This window comes from Lepidochelys kempii, chromosome 6, assembly GCF_965140285.1.
Source record: "Lepidochelys kempii isolate rLepKem1 chromosome 6, rLepKem1.hap1, whole genome shotgun sequence".
Classification (NCBI taxonomy): Eukaryota; Metazoa; Chordata; order Testudines; family Cheloniidae; genus Lepidochelys; species Lepidochelys kempii.
The window spans coordinates 65,725,955-65,745,030 of NC_136385.1; the positions used below are offsets into that span (position 1 = coordinate 65,725,955).

General features: G+C 45.1%; 1 protein-coding gene across 2 annotated transcripts in view; it reads left to right on the forward strand.

Annotated features, from left to right (window-relative positions):
* Window positions 1-4,375: 4,375 nt before the first annotated feature.
* Window positions 4,376-19,076, forward strand: part of GALNT16 (polypeptide N-acetylgalactosaminyltransferase 16) — a 125,950-nt gene continuing 111,249 nt past the window's right edge. For both annotated transcript variants that reach the window (XM_073348460.2, XM_073348461.2), the window contains exon 1: window positions 4,376-4,768. In XM_073348460.2, the coding sequence (XP_073204561.2) occupies window positions 4,574-4,768 (195 nt within the window). In that variant the 5' untranslated portion in view covers window positions 4,376-4,573. The remainder of the gene's footprint in view (window positions 4,769-19,076) is intronic.

Consider the following 19,076-nt stretch of genomic DNA (forward strand, 5'->3'; position numbering starts at 1 on the left):
TGCACTTAGGACGGAAGAACCCAATGCACAGCTACAGACTAGGGACCGAATGGCTAGGCAGCAGTTCTGCGGAAAAGGACCTAGGGGTGACAGTGGACGAGAAGCTGGATATGAGTCAGCAGTGTGCCCTTGTTGCCAAGAAGGCCAATGGCATTTTGGGATGTATAAGTAGGGGCATAGCGAGCAGATCGAGGGACGTGATCGTTCCCCTCTATTCGACATTGGTGAGGCCTCATCTGGAGTACTGTGTCCAGTTTTGGGCCCCACACTTCAAGAAGGATGTGGATAAATTGGAGAGAGTCCAGCGAAGGGCAACAAAAATGATTAGGGGACTGGAACACATGAGTTATGAGGAGAGGCTGAGGGAGCTGGGATTGTTTAGCCTGCAGAAGAGAAGAATGAGGGGGGATTTGATAGCTGCTTTCAACTACCTGAAAGGGGGTTCCAAAGAGGATGGCTCTAGACTGTTCTCAATGGTAGCAGATGACAGAACGAGGAGTAATGGTCTCAAGTTGCAGTGGGGGAGGTTTAGATTGGATATTAGGAAAAACTTTTTCACTAAGAGGGTGGTGAAACACTGGAATGCGTTACCTAGGGAGGTGGTAGAATCTCCTTCCTTAGAGGTTTTTAAGGTCAGGCTTGACAAAGCCCTGGCTGGGATGATTTAACTGGGAATTGGTCCTGCTTTGAGCAGGGGGTTGGACTAGATGACCTTCTGGGGTCCCTTCCAACCCTGATATTCTATGATTCTATGATTCTATGATTCTATGAACTGCCCCAGGCCCTGTGTTTTGGAGGGCCCTGCGCTTCAGGGGGTCCAGGGTGGCCTGGTGCCGGCAGCCCAGCCCACCCCTTCCCCCAAGCCCCTCCCCTGCCCCACCTCTTCTCACCCCTGCTCTGCCCCCTCTCCACCCCCATTCTACCCCTTCCCCCAAACCCTGGCCCTGCCTCTTTCTGGCTTCCACCCCCTCCCCCAAGCCAGCAGAGCGGGGCAGGATGGGCTGGGGCTGGGACCAGGTTGCTCACTGCTGCCAGGGCCAGGTGCCCCGCTACTCCCCCAGGCCACCCTGGACCCCACGTTCCCCAAAGCACAGGGCCCGGGGGAGTTGCCCCGGTCTGTCCTATGGATAGATGGCTCTGCTTGGTCCTGTTCTCAGCACCACCAAAAATTATACAAACCTGGCACCCATGAAAGAAAGAGGTTTTGGTATAAAAAGACTGAATTTGAACGGACTCAGGGCCTCCCTTCTGATTCAGCAAACAGGCAGTGCCTTCTGTCCGGACCCGGGGGAGGGGCAGGTTCTTGGAGAAGGTTTGGAAAGACTTTGGTCTACTAGGGGCCCATAAAACTAGTGAGTGACTATTAGTATGTTTGTTTAAGTCTGTTCTATTTTGGTGGTTTTTTTTCTAGGTTTTTTTTCTGTAATGCTTTTACCTTATGAATAAATGTGCCTATTTAGAAAGAGCTAAGTGGTCACTTGTAACTGCTGGCAATGCACTGGCCATAGTGCATGGAGAGAAAACAACATACAGGCACTGGCCATTAGGTAGACTGACTTGCTGGGGGTATCACAGTGTGAGATAGGGGGCTGTGCAGCCTTTAAACCCCTGGTCAGAAGGGATTGGCACAAGGGTCCCTGCCCAGAGACAGGTGATTGCTTGAGACCTGACTGGGGACTATTGCAGTGGACCACTGAGGGGCAATACACATGTAATTACCCTGAAACTGTGACAGTCCTGGTGGAATCTTCATCTCTTTCGTGTCATTCACTGAAATGATCTATGCTGGAGACTGTCCGGTGAACCTCATGATGTGATCAAGGCAGAGTAATAAATGGGACCTGGGTGTGTTCATTTCAGGTTTTTTATTGCTGCTGCTCTCCTGCCTACAGCTGGAGAGAGTCCCTTTAATAAAAGGAACTCATTAGTAACCAATAATGTGTGCTGGCAACACAATCCGATTTCCAGACTTCGTGCAAAGTGCAGTTGTTTCCAAAGATAACTCTATAGTGATCTCAAACCAGCTGCAGCTTTAGCTGGATGGCCTGAACCCTGCTGTTGGTAATACCATCTCTGGAATGTACAACTCAGTACATTATTGTGCAGTTGTTAATTCTCAATAAAAACAGGTCTAGTTGTCCGTTGTCTTTTCCAGTCTGTAATCACTCACAGCTGTATAAAACAACCAAATTAGAATTCTCTACTCACATACACAGCTGGTAGCATTTTACATTCACTTAGCACAGGTACAGATGGCTATATAAGGCAGTGGAGAGTCAGGCCCAATTTGTGGGATTAAAAAAAAAAACGAATTGGTATTTTAATAACAAGGTACTAGATTTTATTGGCAGATGGCAAATTGACAGATGGCAAACTGCGAGGGCAAACTAGCAAAATATAAGTGATGATACTGGAACTGCATATGGCCTTCATAGATCCTCTCTTGCATATGGAATACAGTTCAGGGTATCTTTCCCAGGCAAAGATTATTGCCATGGAAAGGGTATTAGTGATATTAAGATGATACTGTCAATTCAGGAAGTTGGGTTTATTCTGGGAGGAAAAGAAGAGACATCAGGATGACCTAATGGAAGGTTCTGCGATTATGAAAGAGATGGATAAGGCAGAGAGGTCACCTTATGGAGAGGATCAGAATCAGGAGACGTGAAAGTGATGGATGAGGAGTGTAGATGTACTCTGATGGAGTCATTCAATTTAAGTGATGATCGGCATAAGAAACCAATTACTGGGGATGCTGACTGAAGAATCTAAATTATTTGTTTCTGGGGAGAGGTTAAGCAGTATGCTGGGAAAAAACAGGAAAGTTCAATCAACCTAAATTAAACCAGGGCAGATGTATTGGGTTGGATGGCTTTCTCTGGTTCCAAACATTCCTCCCTGTCAGTGTTGGGGTGGCTGGCCTTTCTCTAGAGATGCTCAAATTCATTAATCCCTCTGAGGAAATAAACATTCCTGTCTCATCTGTGTCTTGAAGAGTTCACTTTACAATCCATAAAGGTTACTCCAGAAGGGCTCAGAGAATGTGGTTATTAATTGGCTGCCAAAGAAGACTATCTAGTACCTTCCACAGAGGCTTAAGAATGTTCTTCCATATTATAAAAACAGTGTGAATAGCACAATCCCTGGTAAGATCCCTTAACTCATTTCTGATCATCAGTCTGCTACCTGAAACTGCAACTGCAGGACCTAGCAATAAGAAAATCTGCCAAAGATGGTCCAGCAATTGATATGCAACAGGGCACAGCAACACCACCCAACGCTTTAGTACACAGACTGAAGAAGAATATTGGATCCAGCTGAAACTGAAAGAGGAATGTAGGAAGGCAGAGTGTAATGGCCCACAGTGGAATCTGACCAGGATGGGAGGACTGAATCCCTACTCTTGCGAAGGGGACAATGGAACTCATAAGACCACAAGTTCTCAAGACCTTGGCTTCACGTCTCACCAGAAAGCCAGCACGTCCAGCCAGCCGTGTAGCATCCCCTATCGTCATGCTGGGCATGTGCTCAGGCAGCTCTGACTCAGAGAGAGGAGTGTGAGTCACTGACAGCACAATTGCTTGCCAAAGGCACGGAGGGCAGAGGCATTCCATCTGTAACCACTGGTCCGCTTCAGGACACTGTAGAAGCCTATTTGACATTAGGTTAGTTCTCTTCTCTTCTTTTCACCTGGACCCACAGGCCACGGGAGACAGAGTCCTCTGCTCCACAGACCCTTCATTTGTGATGGTCCCAGGTAAATGTCTTGATGTATGATTTCAGAGTAACAGCCGTGTTAGTCTGTATTCACAAAAAGAAAAGGAGTACTTGTGGCACCTTAGAGACTAACCAGTTTATCTGAGCATCCGATGAAGTGAGCTGTAGCTCACGAAAGCTCATGCTCAAATAAATTGGTTAGTCTCTAAGGTGCCACAAGTCCTCCTTTTCGTCTTGATGTATGTTTGAAATGGATCCCAGGCACCTTCTCTCCAGCCGATTGTTACCTGTTGTTGTGCAAATCATAGGGTACGCCCTTGTACCCATAAATGCAAAACTACCCCCCCACTCCCACTTCTGCGGTTGATAATTAACCCTTAGCTCTCGTGTCCCCTAAAACACCAGCACTAAACCAAACCCTTATACAGTCCCGCCCACTCCAGGAGCTCCAGAGGGGCCGCTGGGGAGGAGATCATCTGAACTCGGGGTGGAAACGCCCCATTAGCGCGTTGGGTCCATTCCCGCCACGCGAGTCCAGTGCTGGCCTGGCACCGCGCGGGGCTCGGCTCCCGGCGTGCGCCTGATCCCAGCTGTGCGCTGGAGAGTACAGGGCATTAGGACCCTGCGGCTCTCGCTCTCTTTTTCTGCTCCGCAGGACTGAGCCGCGAGAGCAGAGCTAAAACAAACAGCTGTGACGGGGTAAGAGCCGGCCGAACGGGGAGAGGGCGAATCCTGTCACCAGCACCCTCCTCTCCCCCACCTCCCTCACACAGAGCGCGGACCCTTCCCTCGTCTGATCCCTGGGAAACCTCTTCTCCAGGTTATCTGGCTCCCAGGCTCCACTGGGGCTTTCGGGATGAGGCGGATCAGGGCTAATGCCATTGCAATCCTGACGGTAGCCTGGATCCTGGGCACTTTCTATTACTTATGGCAGGACAACAAGCCGCATTCGGCAGCCTCCAGCAGATCCCCTAGCAGCAGCGGCAGGAATGGGCAGAGATCAGCTGCGAGGCTGGAGAGCCACAGGGAAGATGGGACCATCCCCCTCATTGTGAGTGAGACACGCTCGCCGAGCGGGTTACATTTTAATTCTTCAGCAGCGGTTGTTGCGGGGAAATTGCATTGCGCGTCGTGCCGGGTGAGGTGTTGTGAGGACCATTCATCTAGTTTGTCAGAGATTGGTGGGGGCTGGTGAATGGGGGGGGGGCGGGGATACATTAGAGGAGGTGTTAGATGTGCATGGGTTTCTTTCTATTTATTTTAGCATTCTGGCTTGTAACCATGACAGCACTTGCAATTGGGGAGCACTACCCAAAGGCTTGGAGAAATAGGCTAGCGCTGAATGTAAAGTCATGTCCACTGGATGGCCAGGGTCTGTTTCTCTGGCTAGGAGCTGGATTTCCTTTTTGGCTAAGAAAGGGGTGGATGAAACAGCCGTGAAGGCTTGTTGGGTTGTGTTCAAGCTGCGTGTTTTAAATGAGGCCAGAACGATTTGCATTTGCAGAAAACAGTTTCTTAGGTCCTGGGCTCCATGATCCTTGCTCTGGAAGGATTGTGAGGGTCAGGGCCTGGGGGAATAATGTTGCAACACCCACACTGCCATGTGGCCGGTTTGGTGGTCTCAGCTGCATCATCCATTAGTTGTTGTAGGTCCTAATGTGAGAGCACAGCAGAGCGTGCGAGCTTGGAAGTTAAAACTGAATTGAGCCAGAGGAAGCAAGACTCATATTTCGGTTGAGCTCAGAGCGAGACAGGAGGGGTAGGCAGCCCTGGTTTATCCCTGCTTACATCCAAACTGGCTCCCTCCCCCGTTTTATTTCTAATTTGAGGCACTGTATCAAAAAGACCTGTCCTCCACTTTTCCTGGGGATGTCCAGGGGTTTGGCAGGGGGGTCAAATAGAGCTTCTGCTCTCTCTATATTAGGGGAGATGATAACCATTCAGCTCTATCAGGTGGAGAAGGTTTTTCCTCTTTCAGGCTACAAGGTAAAAATAAAAAGCCACTATTTACTGTAAGAAAAATACAAGTAACCAAATAAAAAACTCATTGAGCCCATTCTTACTGGAAACCTGGGCAAGACCACTCAGAAATTGGGAGATGTGTCATTGTTTATGTTTGTCTGCGAATCATCTGGTTGCACAGACATGGAAAGGAACAGAAACAGCCTGGTCTAATAGTTAGAGCAGAAGCCTGGACACCAGGATTCTTGTCTTTTCTTAGTGACTTGCTTTGTAACTTTGGCCAATATCTCAGTTTTTCCATCTGTAAAATAGGGCTGTGTGACCATCACATGGGGGTCATGATGCTTAATTTATTAATGTTTATAAAACACCGTGAGATCCTACAATGAGAGATGCTTTAACAAGTGGGGTGTGTGTGTGTATGAGGGAGAGGGAGAGAGAAAAAAGAGGGGGTGGGGGGAACCCTACAAACACATAAGAACAGCCATACTGGGTCAGACCAAAGATCCATCTAGCCCAGGATCCTGCATTCCGACAGTGGCCAATGCCAGGTGCCTCTGAGGGAATGAACAGAACAGACAATCATCAAGTGATCCATCCCCTGCCACTCACTTCCAGCTTCTGGCAAACAGAGGCTAGGGACACCATCCCTGCCCATCCTGGCTAATAGTTATTGATGGACCTCTCCTCCATGAACTTATCTAGTTCTTTTTTGACCCCTGTTATAGTCCTGGCCTTCACAACATCCTCTGGCAAGGAGTTTCCCTGGTTGACTTCCATGTATTGCCTTACAACCCAGGAACTCTACAGGAAAGGTCATGTGGTGAAGGCATAGGGCTAGGAGTCAGGAGACCTGGGTCTGTTCCTAGCTGGGCCACAGAGATCCCAATTTCTGGTGTGCTCTTGGACAAGTCATTTTGCCTGTTTCATAGTTTCTCCATCTGTAAAATGAGGGAAATCATATGAACTTAGCTACCTCTCTGAGGGGTTGTGTGGCTTCATGCCTTCATGTTTGCAAAGCCCCTTGAAATCCTCAGAGGGAAGATGCTGTAGAAGTGCCAAGTCTTATTATATTACTAATGTGTGGTATGTAAGTGCACATGCTCATACACATACACAAATGGTGTGATGATAAGCTTTAGTCATTTTTGAGTCATTATTATTAAAATATGGCATTACTGGTGGAGTACCATAGACATTGTCATTAAAAAAAAATAGGGATGGGTCAGCCTGACCTGGGCTTCTGTCCCAAGCCCATTAATAGAGCGGGATAATGCCGCTCTCTGCCTCCCCATTCCTCTCTGTAATTGGGGTCAGAGGATTTGCTACCATACTGGTCTATCTACTCCAGATTCTTGTCTCCAGTAATGGCCAATAGGTAATGGGAGAAAGGAAGGTGAAATGTAATGCACTTGACTGACTGTGCAGTGCTGTACATGGAATACTCCTTCCTGACCCCTGCAATGATCAGTTTATACAAGGAAGCAGGAGAATGGAAGCAGTTGGATCTTCTGAGTAACCGCATTTCTCAAATATATTCTATACACAGTGTGCTTTCCAAAATGTTCTGTCTGCTGCTGTGAGAGTCAAGCCAATCAAATGCCGTATTCTTGCTGATGTGACCCCTTGCAGTGGCATTACTGTTGATTTGGCACCACAGTGAGAGAGTAACGGGACTTTACTGTGATGGAATGTGAATAACAAGCAGTCAGCCCCATTTGTAGCAGTCTCATTGGATTGCTAGAGACAGCTCTGGGAGGAGGTGAGGCAGAGAAATAAGCAAGGAGCCAGTCTGGGGTGGGAGGGGGAAGATCTGTGGGCAGAGAAGCTGGAGAGCAGGGTGGTTGACATGCATTCCTGCAGGCTCTGTCCTAGGCACACTTGGCATAGGTTCTGATTTTTCAAGGCATATAAAATGTGCCTTTGTAGTTGCTTTTATGTGGGAACAGAAGCTATTAATATATAGAGAAACAGGTGCTCCTGGGTTTGTAGTGCGGTCAGCTCTGGTCTCCTTAGGAGTTAATTACTTTGCATAATAAACAATGTCAACACTATTTGTTTACTAGGTGTATCTATTGGCTGTTAACTTTTCCAAAGTTCCAGGGTGTTTGGATCTGCAGTTTTGGTTTGGCCCATGATAGAATTGTTAAGGTAAGCCACACAGTTTGGCTCCAGATCCAGATGTATCTCTGGTTTTTGTGGTTGGCATCTGGAGATTTGTTTGGGGCTTGTACTAAGATTCTTTGGAAGCACATTGTTTTGCAGTTTTAAAACCCTCTTTGTACTGATTTTGTCTGCAAATCTCTTCTTTGACCAAGTGAGTCCAGAAGTTCTGCTCTGTGCCATTGCAAATCCCAGGTGAATGACATGTTTAAAAAATGGAAATGCCTTTGGGGGTTTTACAGGACTCTTTTTATCCCCTCTTGAGTTGGAAAATAAAAATCTACAGCTAACTAAATGGAGAATGAGCAGGTAGGAAGGCCACTAAATAACTGCCTGACTTCTGATGGCCAATGTGAGCCTGACTTTCAAACTTGGATGCCTAAAATTTTGAGTCTGCTATGGAAATCTCTATATCAACCCTAATCATTAGCGGGAGGTCAGGTGTTACAGTGATGGGTCTCCAAGAAATACCTGAGATTCGATAATGTTGGACACTCAAATCCCTGTTCTAGGCACAGAAGTTTTAAAAATTTGGCCTCTCTGGGTCAAAAGTCATCCTTGGTTTCATCCCACTGAAATCAACAGATTTAAAAAAATAAATGAAAAGACTGACTAGGTCAGCTTTGGAAATCATCTGCAAAGCTGTGTCCCCTTTTGAAATAAACATGGAGATGAACTAGTAAAAATCTGCTACAGGCCATGTCTACACTACGCAGCTTTTAGCGACACAGCTGTGCGTGCCGCTACACGGTACACAGTGTAGCAGCTGTTTGTCGGTTCTCCGGCCGACAAAAAACTTCCACCCACAACGAGCGGCCAACAGAGCACTGTTCACACAGACGCTTATCATCGACAAAACTTTTCTCTGTCGGGGGGGGGGGGGGGTTAACACCTCTGAACAACAAAAGTTTTCTTTCACTTGCCATTGTAGACCTAGCCATAGTTACAGGCAAAGCTCAACTCCTGTGTGTTTGGCTTTCCAAATTCCCTCTCCAAAGACCACAAAGGATCTGCAAATAGCTGGTGGTTGTTCCTCTAGGATGGGGGAACCAAAATACAGCCCAAGGGCCAAAGGCAAATGCTCAGGGCTGAGTTGCTGTTATTATTTAGTATTAAATACAGCCCACAGAATCCAATGGGGCAAGCTCATTCCCATGCAGTTATCACAAAGCTATGGGCACCACTGTGTAGTGATGAGGCGTGTGTAAACGAAACAGCTGCATGAAGAGGATCATGGCATTCCTAGAGAGGCTGTAGAGGGGGCCCTGCACCAATCCCAAACAGGCTAGCACAGAGTGGTTATTGGGGTAACTGTGGGAATCCATCCTTACCGGATGTCAGTGGTCCAGAAGAGCAGTGGATGATACTGACTCGTAGGCTGAAAGAACAGCAGTGAAAGGAGTGAGGTGCAGCCCTGCTGCCTAGGTACAGGTTGGGGGTAAATTCCAACCCTCCTTGGAGTAACCCACCCACAGCTTGATTAACCCAGACTAGTATGAGGAGGATTAAAAGTTCACCCAAAATATAGTCTCTCTGGCCACTCTTTTTTTAATAAACTGCAGGCTGAGAACAAATCAGAATCTGATGAGCTGAGCCCCAGGACTTGGTTGCTGGTGAATTGAGCCAACAAGCACTCCCTGCTCATCTCTCAAGGAAGGCGCAAATACCACAGTCCTGGGTATTTATTTTTTATGTTTAACAACGTGGTACTTTTTTTAGGAGTAGCCCTGGGGCTCCTGCACGTTGCTCACATGGCTCTCTCTGTTGCAGCGTTTGGGCTTTTCTGAAAAACAGCATTCCAATACATGTGCCCTCCTTTCTCTTTCTCCCCAGTGGGATGTTGTCTTCAGCTCCCCATAGGTCTCCTTTACACAGAAGCTTTAAAATGGGTGATCAAAGGGTTCTTGGCAATACTTACACACTGAATTTCAATGGGTTAATCATTCGCCTCTTTTCTTCCATCTCCGTTAGCACAGATGTGATGGACGCTTGCTTCCCTTTCCAAAAGACTGAGAAAGCTGCCCAGTACATTTATTCCATGTAAAATCCGTGGTCCTAAACGTGAGCCCATTGAGGAGAGTAAAGACCCTGTTGTCACGCAGCGAATGCTGCCTGCATGTCAGAAACATGGCTGATGCACAGTTTTGAAAATGGAGCCCCACTGCTGTCTCTCCATGTGGTGGTGGTGATGATGCAAAAGGCATAGTAATAATAGCTCACCTAGACCACTGACTAGAGAATTACTAAAAAGAAAAGGAGGACTTGTGGCACCTTAGAGACTAAATGTGTTAGTCTCTAAGATGCCACAAGTTCTCCTTTTCTTTTTGTGGATACAGACTAACACGGCTGCTACTCTGAAACCAAGAGAATTACTGAAGATTGAGATAGGAAAGACTTGTTGGATGATCTTGTCCAGTGATGCTGGAATGATTTGTATAGGTGCTGAGAGCCTTTGAACCAAATAGTGAACCCTCTATATTATGGAAACCACTTCAAGCCATGGGTGCGGTAGTACCCCTGGTTCCAGCATCTATGATCTTGTCTGTCCTGCAGGGCTGGTAAAGGATTGTTCCCTATGGTTTGTTCTCCCATTCTCTTGTCCTGTCCAGTTTTATACATCCTAAGCAATGTCCCTCACATCCCTTAGGAGACTATTCTACAACTGATAGATCTCACTGTCTAATATTCTGTCTACATTTCCTTCCATAAAATCCCATTACTCTTTGGTGTGGTAGAAAGAGAGCCTGAGACATACGGCTTTGTATCCATTTCCATTTTGTATCAATATCAATTTTGACCAGCCTAAATAATACATCTCCCCTGTTGGTGTTTGTTAACAAAACCTTTATCCTTCTTTCCTTCCATCTGAAGATTTCAAAATACTCTGCAAAGATTAGTGGATTAAGCTTCACCACCCACTGTGAGATAGGGAACAGTATTATCCCCATTTTACAGATGGGGAAAGTGAGGCATAGAGGTTAAGTGACTTGCCTGAGGTCACATAGTGAGTCGGTGGCAGAGTTGGGTAAAGGACACAGATCTTCTTATTCCCAGTCCTGCGTTTTAGCTGTAAGACCATTCTCTCTGCTCTCCCCTTTACTATCCTCTTACACCCTTCAGATCCTGATAGATTTAACTGTAATTTAGCCACGCTACCGATAATCAGTTTTATTTATTTTTAACACATTATTGGGGAAATAGAGTGTGTGTATTTGCATTTTAAAAAGCTCCCTGCTAGATCTGATACTCTCAAACTCATTACACTTCACACATCTGAATCAGCTGTTTCCAGCTCCTGAGCTCCCTGACAGTCCTGTGAAATGGTTATGTCCCCCTCTTCCCACTTGCTGCTGTCAAAACCAGATATGATATTTCACTCACAACTGAGATAAACTGCATCTTTCATGGTTCAATAGCTGATCTCTTTTATTCTGCAGAGGTTTCTATCCCACTGGGCTCCCTAGGGTTGTGTGCCTGCCTGGAGGCAGTTCTTGTCAGTTTCAGTGCTGTAGCTATGGGAATACAGGTGGCTTCCAAATAAATAAATAAAATAACTGCAAGAGAAAGAACTCCCTGTAGTGGCACTTTGCCATACTCATGATATACAGGTTTTATTTCACGTCCTGCTGTGCTGCTAAGGAGGTAGAACCTAATAATTAAAGATATATCACAGCTCATAAAAGCGTCCTCTTGAGCTGGGGGAAATCTGGTTTCTGTAGAATTTTACTCTTCCTAGCTAATTTGTGACTGACCGTCCCATAGTCAATAATTTGCCTTGGTGTTCCAGTTTAAGAATTTAACCAAGTTTCTTCTTCTACCCCTCTGGGTCGATACAAATTGATTTTCATCTGTACATGATCATAAAGTGGCAGTCCCTGCTAGACTGTTTGATCTCTTAAAGGCTGCTCATTGAATTTGTATTTTTGTATAAGATGTGCTCTACAAAGTAGGTGATCAGACTCTGGATTCGGAGAGAGTCCAAAGCAGTTCAGGCTTTTGGGCAAACCTTTGAACGCCTCATAATATTCAGTGTATTGTGAACTATTGATGTTTCTCTTAAAATGACTTTTTCCCCCACAGGAAATGATTTCTCCTCCTGCATCACTAAAGGAAAGAGGAATGTTGCAGAGTTCTTGGGCTCTTCCTCGTGCTAGAATGCAGGACTGTCTTGCAGGAGGAGTTGTTCGGCTAGTACCTGCATACCTTCACAGATTCTGCATTCTAGAACCTGGCCTGCTTTGATGGAGACCTATAGTTCGGATCTCAAATTCTTCCCTTCTTATAGCTGGTTCACCAGAAGGCATAGGACTTTATGAGAACCATCCCTAGAGTCCAAATCCTGGGTGAACGTAAACTGATCTGTCCATACTGTTGCTAACACTGTTGCCCACAGTTCTGCTAGTGTCCTTCACAGAATTCCTGTATCATCTGGATATGAAGAAGGGGATTCTTCCCTGGATACCAGTAGGATCAAAAGAGCATTTTCCCTTTCTTTGGGTTTACTCCGGTAGTATAGCTGAGGATAAGTGTGTGTAAACAGAGTTTACCAACTTCTTGTTTGGGGAATATGGTATTTACCACAGCCAAGTCTGGAGTGCCAAAAAATTTATTAATCTTCACCCACTTTTTTTTTTTTTTTAAACCTCTACACTGCTGGTCTATCCTGTTTAATACTTGGTTGGGAGACCCCTCTGGAAAAGCAAAATGCTAATGGGAAACCCTCATGGAAAATCCAGATGCCACATGAAGTTGTGTTGGTGATTAAGTAGGTTTTGCTCTTCCCTTGCATACTGGATGGGGCCAATGTCCCAGCGCGGGAAGAGGTATTGTGCTGCTGATGGAGGTACTGTCACGTTCTGGGGTGCAATCCAGACACGTGAGAGGTTGTATCACCACCTGCCCTATAGCCCTGAATGTCTCCAAATGCTGTGCTGCCAAAGCTCTCTTGTCTGGACGCTTCCAGCTAGCAAACAAGCCTGCACTGAGTGCCGGTGAGTTAAGCAGCCCTGGTTCAGTGCTCTGACCCCAGCAGCCTGCCTACAATACCACAGTCCCACTCTGGTAACACCTGGCAAAATGGACCCCACTGCCCCCCTGTGACAAAGTTCCTCCTCTACCTTGGTGCGTCTTGTGCTTATTGGCGGATTTGCTCGCCTTGGAGCTTCACGGCAGCCCTCAGCTTGGCCGTTTTCGTGAACCCACAGTCCAGTTTGACTCATCCTGCGTCTGACCAAGAGTTGGGAGGTTTGGGGGGAACCCGGGCCCGCCCTCTACTCCGGGTTCCAGCCCAGGGCCCTGTGGAATGCAGCTGTCTACAGTGCCTCCTGGAACAGCTGTGCGACAGCTACAACTCACTGGGCTACTTCCCCATGGCCTCCTCCCAACACCTTTATTCTCACCATAGGACCTTCCTCCTGGTGTCTGATAATGCTTGTACTCCTCAGTCCTCCAACAGTCCACGTTCTCACTCTCAGCTCCTAGCATCTCTTGCTCCCAGCTCCTTCCACATGCACCACAAACTGAAGTGAGCTCCTTTTTAAACCCAGGTGCCCTGATTAGCCTGCCTTAATTGATTCTAGCAGCTTCTTGATTGGCTGCAGGTGTTCTAATCAGCCTGTTTGTCTTAATTGTCTGCAGAAGGTTCCTGATTGTTCTGGAATCTTTCCTCTTACCTTACCCAGGGAAAAGGGACCTACTTAACCTGGGGCTAATATATCTGCCTTCTATTACTCTACTGTAGCCATCTGGCCCGACCCTGTCACACCCCCAATACTAAATTTTCCCAAATCCATGTGCTCTGCAGTGTCCAGCCCTCTCCTAGAACACTCAGAGGAATAATAAGGTCCGTTTGCACCTTTAAAGAGACAAAGTTGGGGATTGGCCCTGCTTTAAGCAGGGTGTTGGACTAGATGAGCTCCTGAGGTCCCTTCCAACTCTGATATTCTATGATTCTAAAAGAACATCACAGCTTATTAAATTAACTGGGGTAAATAAACCCTTCCCTTCAAGTACAGCACTGACTTGGTTTATTGTAAAACAAACAAACAAACAAACAAAAGGACATAGGATAAGTGATACCAAGTAGAAGAACTAAAGTTAGAAAGGATTACAAACAGATAAAATCAAATACACTTTCTAATGGCTAAGACCTGACTTAAACAAGCTATAGTCTTTGTTCAAGGTAGTTTCCTTACCAGTCTTCCATTCCCAGAACTTTGTCTCCCTTGGCTGAAGGACCCATTTTTATAAGCTTGCAGAGCTCAGTCCAGTGATGTTGGTGAGATGTGAAAATGTGTCCCTGAGCAGGGCTAGTCATTAATGTTTTTATGGCATCTTTTGCAAGAGTAGAGGTACTAGAAATTTCTGCAGAACACTAAATCTATCTGTGTAATTAAATTCTCCTTGTGTTTTCAACTGCATAAAATATACTACATTTTCTGTCCTGCAGATCTATAAGTGTTGCATTTCATCCCAAAGGTAGTTGGCTTCTTTTCAGAGGTGGTTGAAAATTGTTTACCTCATGGGAAGGCCCATGAAGTCTGTGGTTTATTGTAGGCAGATATTCACTCCAGGGGACAAGGCCTCTAACACTTAAGGTTTGTTGTATATATTCCTGTTGCGGCAAGGCCCACAATGCTTGTGGTTGCTGCTGTCCTTTGGATGTTTCTCACAAACCACAGGTGAGTGGGCTATGCCAGCTCCGTAGAATAAGAATGGTTGATAAATGCGTCTCTGGGAGTGTTACTGCACAAGAAAGATTCTGTAAGAGTTTGACAGCTTTATATTTTATTTACAGTGCTTACATTTTGGAACTGTGGAAATGCTATTTGCCTAAATGGCAGCAAATTATTTCATATTTAATTTGTTCCAGTGGTATACATGGGGCTTAAAAAATTAAAGTAAAATAAACAAAACAAACCCATCACAAAAATGTAAAAAATCCTGTCAGCTGTGTCTGAGGGCTTCCCTCAGTAACTTAATTCTGAATTCAAGTGGCTAGGTGGTTCTACAAATATTCTGTTCTTGAAAAGCGTGCTGCTCTGCCTGTGGCATGATTTTTTGGTGAGGCCAAAGGTGAGGTGCTTCTTAAATTAATCCCACATTCTACTTATTATTTATATTTTAGCAGTGTCTAGGAGCATGAGCCAAGGACCAGGACCCCTTCATGCTAAGTGCTGTATGAACACAGAACAGAAAGATAATCCCTGCTCTGACCCTTTCCACCTAAGTTGGTGGGAGCATATGGGGTAGGGAACACATCCTTTACTTGCTCCAAAGTTTAGGTAGCTTGTGCTTCAATAATACACAGCCACTTCCCAAGTGAGGCTCTCCCGATGGTCTTTGCCTCAGTCTGCAAAATGGCCCCCATCAGAGATCATAGTACTAAAACCTGGTAATACACCTGCACACATGGAGTCAGGGAGCTTTCCAGTTTGCCTTACAATCCTGATTGGATGGAGCATAGGCGAAGGGGAGGATTCCCAAATCCTTGGCTCTTTTAAAGGAGCCTGCAATAGCGTAGTCATTACATGTAATACTGTAATACCAGATCTGCTTGCAGGCACTGCAAAGTGAAGCCTGGATCCTGTCTCTTGATGCTCACTTGAGGAGAATATGAACTGCCATATGCCTGAAGATGAAGTCAGGACAGGAAAAAAAAAACACTCTTTCCATTTTAACTGAGCTGTATTATGGTTGTCAGTGTTGAGGAGCTTTCCAGCTCTGAAATATGACTTAATTATCCTTGCTGGCAAAACACAGCCCAGCAGAAAGGGAGTAAAAGAAACAGAGTCAATTGTGTTGAGGATGAAAAAATATTCTGGCCATTTGCTTACTGTTCTTATTTTTGTCTGTGTCTTTCTCTATGGAACTGAGCTGCCGTATCAGATAGGAAGTAAATTCAGTGGTTGGAACTAGCATCTACCCTCATAATGGATAAAATAACTTTCTAAAGGAGAGGCTGACTCGGCCTGTTTCTGTTTGTCCTGGGAACTGCTGCAAAACACCTTCACAGCATAGGAGCCTCTCTAGATCCCATCTTCTAAGAAGTTCTACATGTCCCAGGGTCTAGTTGGTTCTAACTTGGTAATCCTTTCCCTCTTCTCTGGCTGGCTTTATTCTCTTGCACTTCCCTTCCTTTCACTGCTTCAAACAAATCTTCCATTGTTTTTCTCCTTCCTCCTCGTTGGCTTTCATGCCATGAAGTGTGATAAGGTGTGAATTGATCATTCTTAACCTGTACCTCAGTTAGGTAGAAATGCAGGATGGTTTTGTGGTTAAGGCACGGGACTGGGAATCAGGAGACCTTGCTTCTGTTCTTGGTTGAAGTGCAGACTCGGACTGTGACAATGGGTAATGCCTCAATTTTCCCATCTGTAAAATGGAGCTGTTGTGAGGCTTAGTTCATGAATGTTTTTTAAGTGCTTTGAGATCTTCAGGTGAAAGGAGCTTTACAGGGCTGGCTAATAGGTGAACCTGTGTTGGATGGCATGAGAGTGGCTCAGCTGTATGTGCTGTCATCTTAGATGCTGTTTGTCTGAGCATTTCCAGTGCATGCTCCAGCAAGGTTAGAGCTGGTCAGCATTTTTCCAGCAGAATGTTTTTGCATTGGAAAATGCTGTTTCATTGAAATCAAAACTTTCCTTGGGAACATGTTTATTTTGACTAAATTTCCTTTTGAAAAACAAGAGCTGGAAAAGTATTTTGATATAACTGAAACATTTCAACCTTCTCAGAATGGAACATTTTGATTTTTTGTTTAGAAATTACTTTTTGTTTCAATATTTATTTTATATGATAAATTGTAATTTAAAAAGAGACAAAGTCAGAAAGCAATGTTTCAGTTTTCTCAAAATGGAACATTGCGATTGACCTGAAATGAATTGTTTTCAAAAAAATTTATTTCATGAGAATTTTTTTTTGTTCTGATTTGAATGAAAACAGATTTTGAAATGCTGGAATTTCCTGTTGAACAGAAATTCCAGATTTCGAGCAGCTCTTATCAGGTTATTGGTGTGTTCGCATCCCAAACTACTACATCATCTAGTATGATTGTTGTAAGCCTGAGCGACCATAATACTGAAAGCGCTGCAAATCAGAATGGAGGTGCACTAGTAAAGCTGGGGGTGGGGGCGGCAGATGGTGTCTCAGCAGCAGAATAGCAGAGGCTGCTGCAGGTCAGGAATGAAGTGCTTTGACAGAGCTGTGTGAAAAGCCAAGGACTGCATTCAAGAGGGCTGACAGTTGAGGATTGACTGGTAAAGCTTACACACTGCCTGCTGGTCTCTACCATTCACTACTATAGATCACACTTTCACTTTTGTGAGCACCTTTTTTGTTTTTGGGTTTGTTTTTTTTTTTTAATCCAGAAAAGGAAAAGAGGGATTAGAGCCTGGCCATTCCCCACTGATGCTCACGAGGCCAGATTGTGCTTGTCGTTGTATGCCGTTATTTAGACAGTGAGATGTGTGTGTGTGCTCACGTATGTGTATACATAAAAATGAGAGAGAGAGGTCTTCAGGGCCCCATTCATGCAGAGAAATTGCCCATGGTGTGAAATGTGGTTTCAGAGCATGGGCAATTTTCCAGTGCCGATTGAACCTAGTCGTTTGATAGGCAGCTGTGTGTTCCTTTTGGAATTGCCTTCTCTTGACTGCTTATAGAGGGGTCCTTTCTGCTCTTTTGAATTGGGTAATGCAAATCTGGCAGATGTGTCTGTTTCTTAGCTACGTCCTACTTTCTGACTTGAAAGAAAAGAGGAGAGGGCTCGCTGTCTGCAGAGAAATGGTTCTAGTCAACCTGAAGAGGCAATGTTAGACTTTCCTGGTGTGTTGTGGAGGGGCTCTTGGTTATAAGATTTGACTCTCTGGATACTTGGCCTCCAAAAAGTCTCTGAGCTCTTTGGGTTAAAGCCGTACTTTCTCATTTAATTATATGAGGGCCAATAGTGACCACTCTGTTAGAGCTGCCTGAAATTTTCCATTACCAGCCCCTTGTTTTCAATCTCTTATAACTTCCCAAATTTGTCACCTTTTGAGCTGAACGTTTCCAGTCTTGTCTCTCTGTGCAGGTGACTAAATTTTTTATAATAATAATAATAATAATAATAATAAATAAGTTAATAATAAAACAAACGTTATTTTGGGGCACTGGGAAAATGGGGGAATATATTTTCCTCACTATTAAAGCAATACAAATTAAACCTTTTTTTGAACAGGCCTTTTGTCGAAACAGCTGTGGGTTGAAGCTTGGCCGGGGAAAGAGCTCTTATTGAGGAGAGGTGATATTGAGTGTTCCCATAAAAGTTCTTTTTGATAGACTCAGTTATGAATCATTGAAAATTGCACTTTGTCCATGTGCAGAATGTTCTGAATGGAGTTTTCTCACTCACCTCAAAGTGCCTGGCTAACTTAAGTGAATGGTGAAAAATCTAGTGAATGGCACAATGAATGCAGTAAGGCTTGTGCATTTCGTAAAGAGACGAGTGCATGGCTCCTAAGGCTTAGCTTACAGGAGAGGGGCTCTCTGGAAAGTGAATGGGATGGGGTGTTCCAGCCAACTAATTCCATATAATAGAGTTTCTTTTTTACATCTATTTTTCTTAAGAAATTTCATTAGAGAATTGTAAAGATGGTAAAGCACTCCAATTAGGAACGTTGAAGTTATATGTGTAACCTTGTCTAACCCATGGCATACCTATATAGCACAACAACATGGTAATTAATTACATGATCACATACTATTTCTCAAACAATATAATACAGGCTTTTATATTGTCTTAGAGTACGTCTTTGCTGCAGAGTTAATTCAAGTTATCTGCATTTGAGTTACGTCTCTTACAGTAGCCTAGCTTGCATCAGAGTGGCCACACTGAAATAACACTTGAGTTGCCAGGGCTGCCCTGGTGCTGCACTCACTTGTGTGGCAGGCAGTAGCACTTTGAGGGCCATATCCCATGGTTCTTTGCGCTGCAGTAAACTGATCTGCTTGAGGAATTCTTTCCAAGTGCATTATGGGAGAAGCTGCTTGTCTTTTCTGGGAACATGGGGGGAATTGTGGGAAGGCACTGGTGCATTAGCAGCACTCCCGGGGCGCTAGTCTGTGTCCACCCTGCAGTGCAGTTGTTTTAGCATCTGCTGAGTTGTGTTAACTGAAGCTTTAGGCTATACCCCCCCTGTATAAGCCACCAGACTTGAGTTAAGGGTTTTTGTGTGTGGATGGGACTCAAGTTTGGG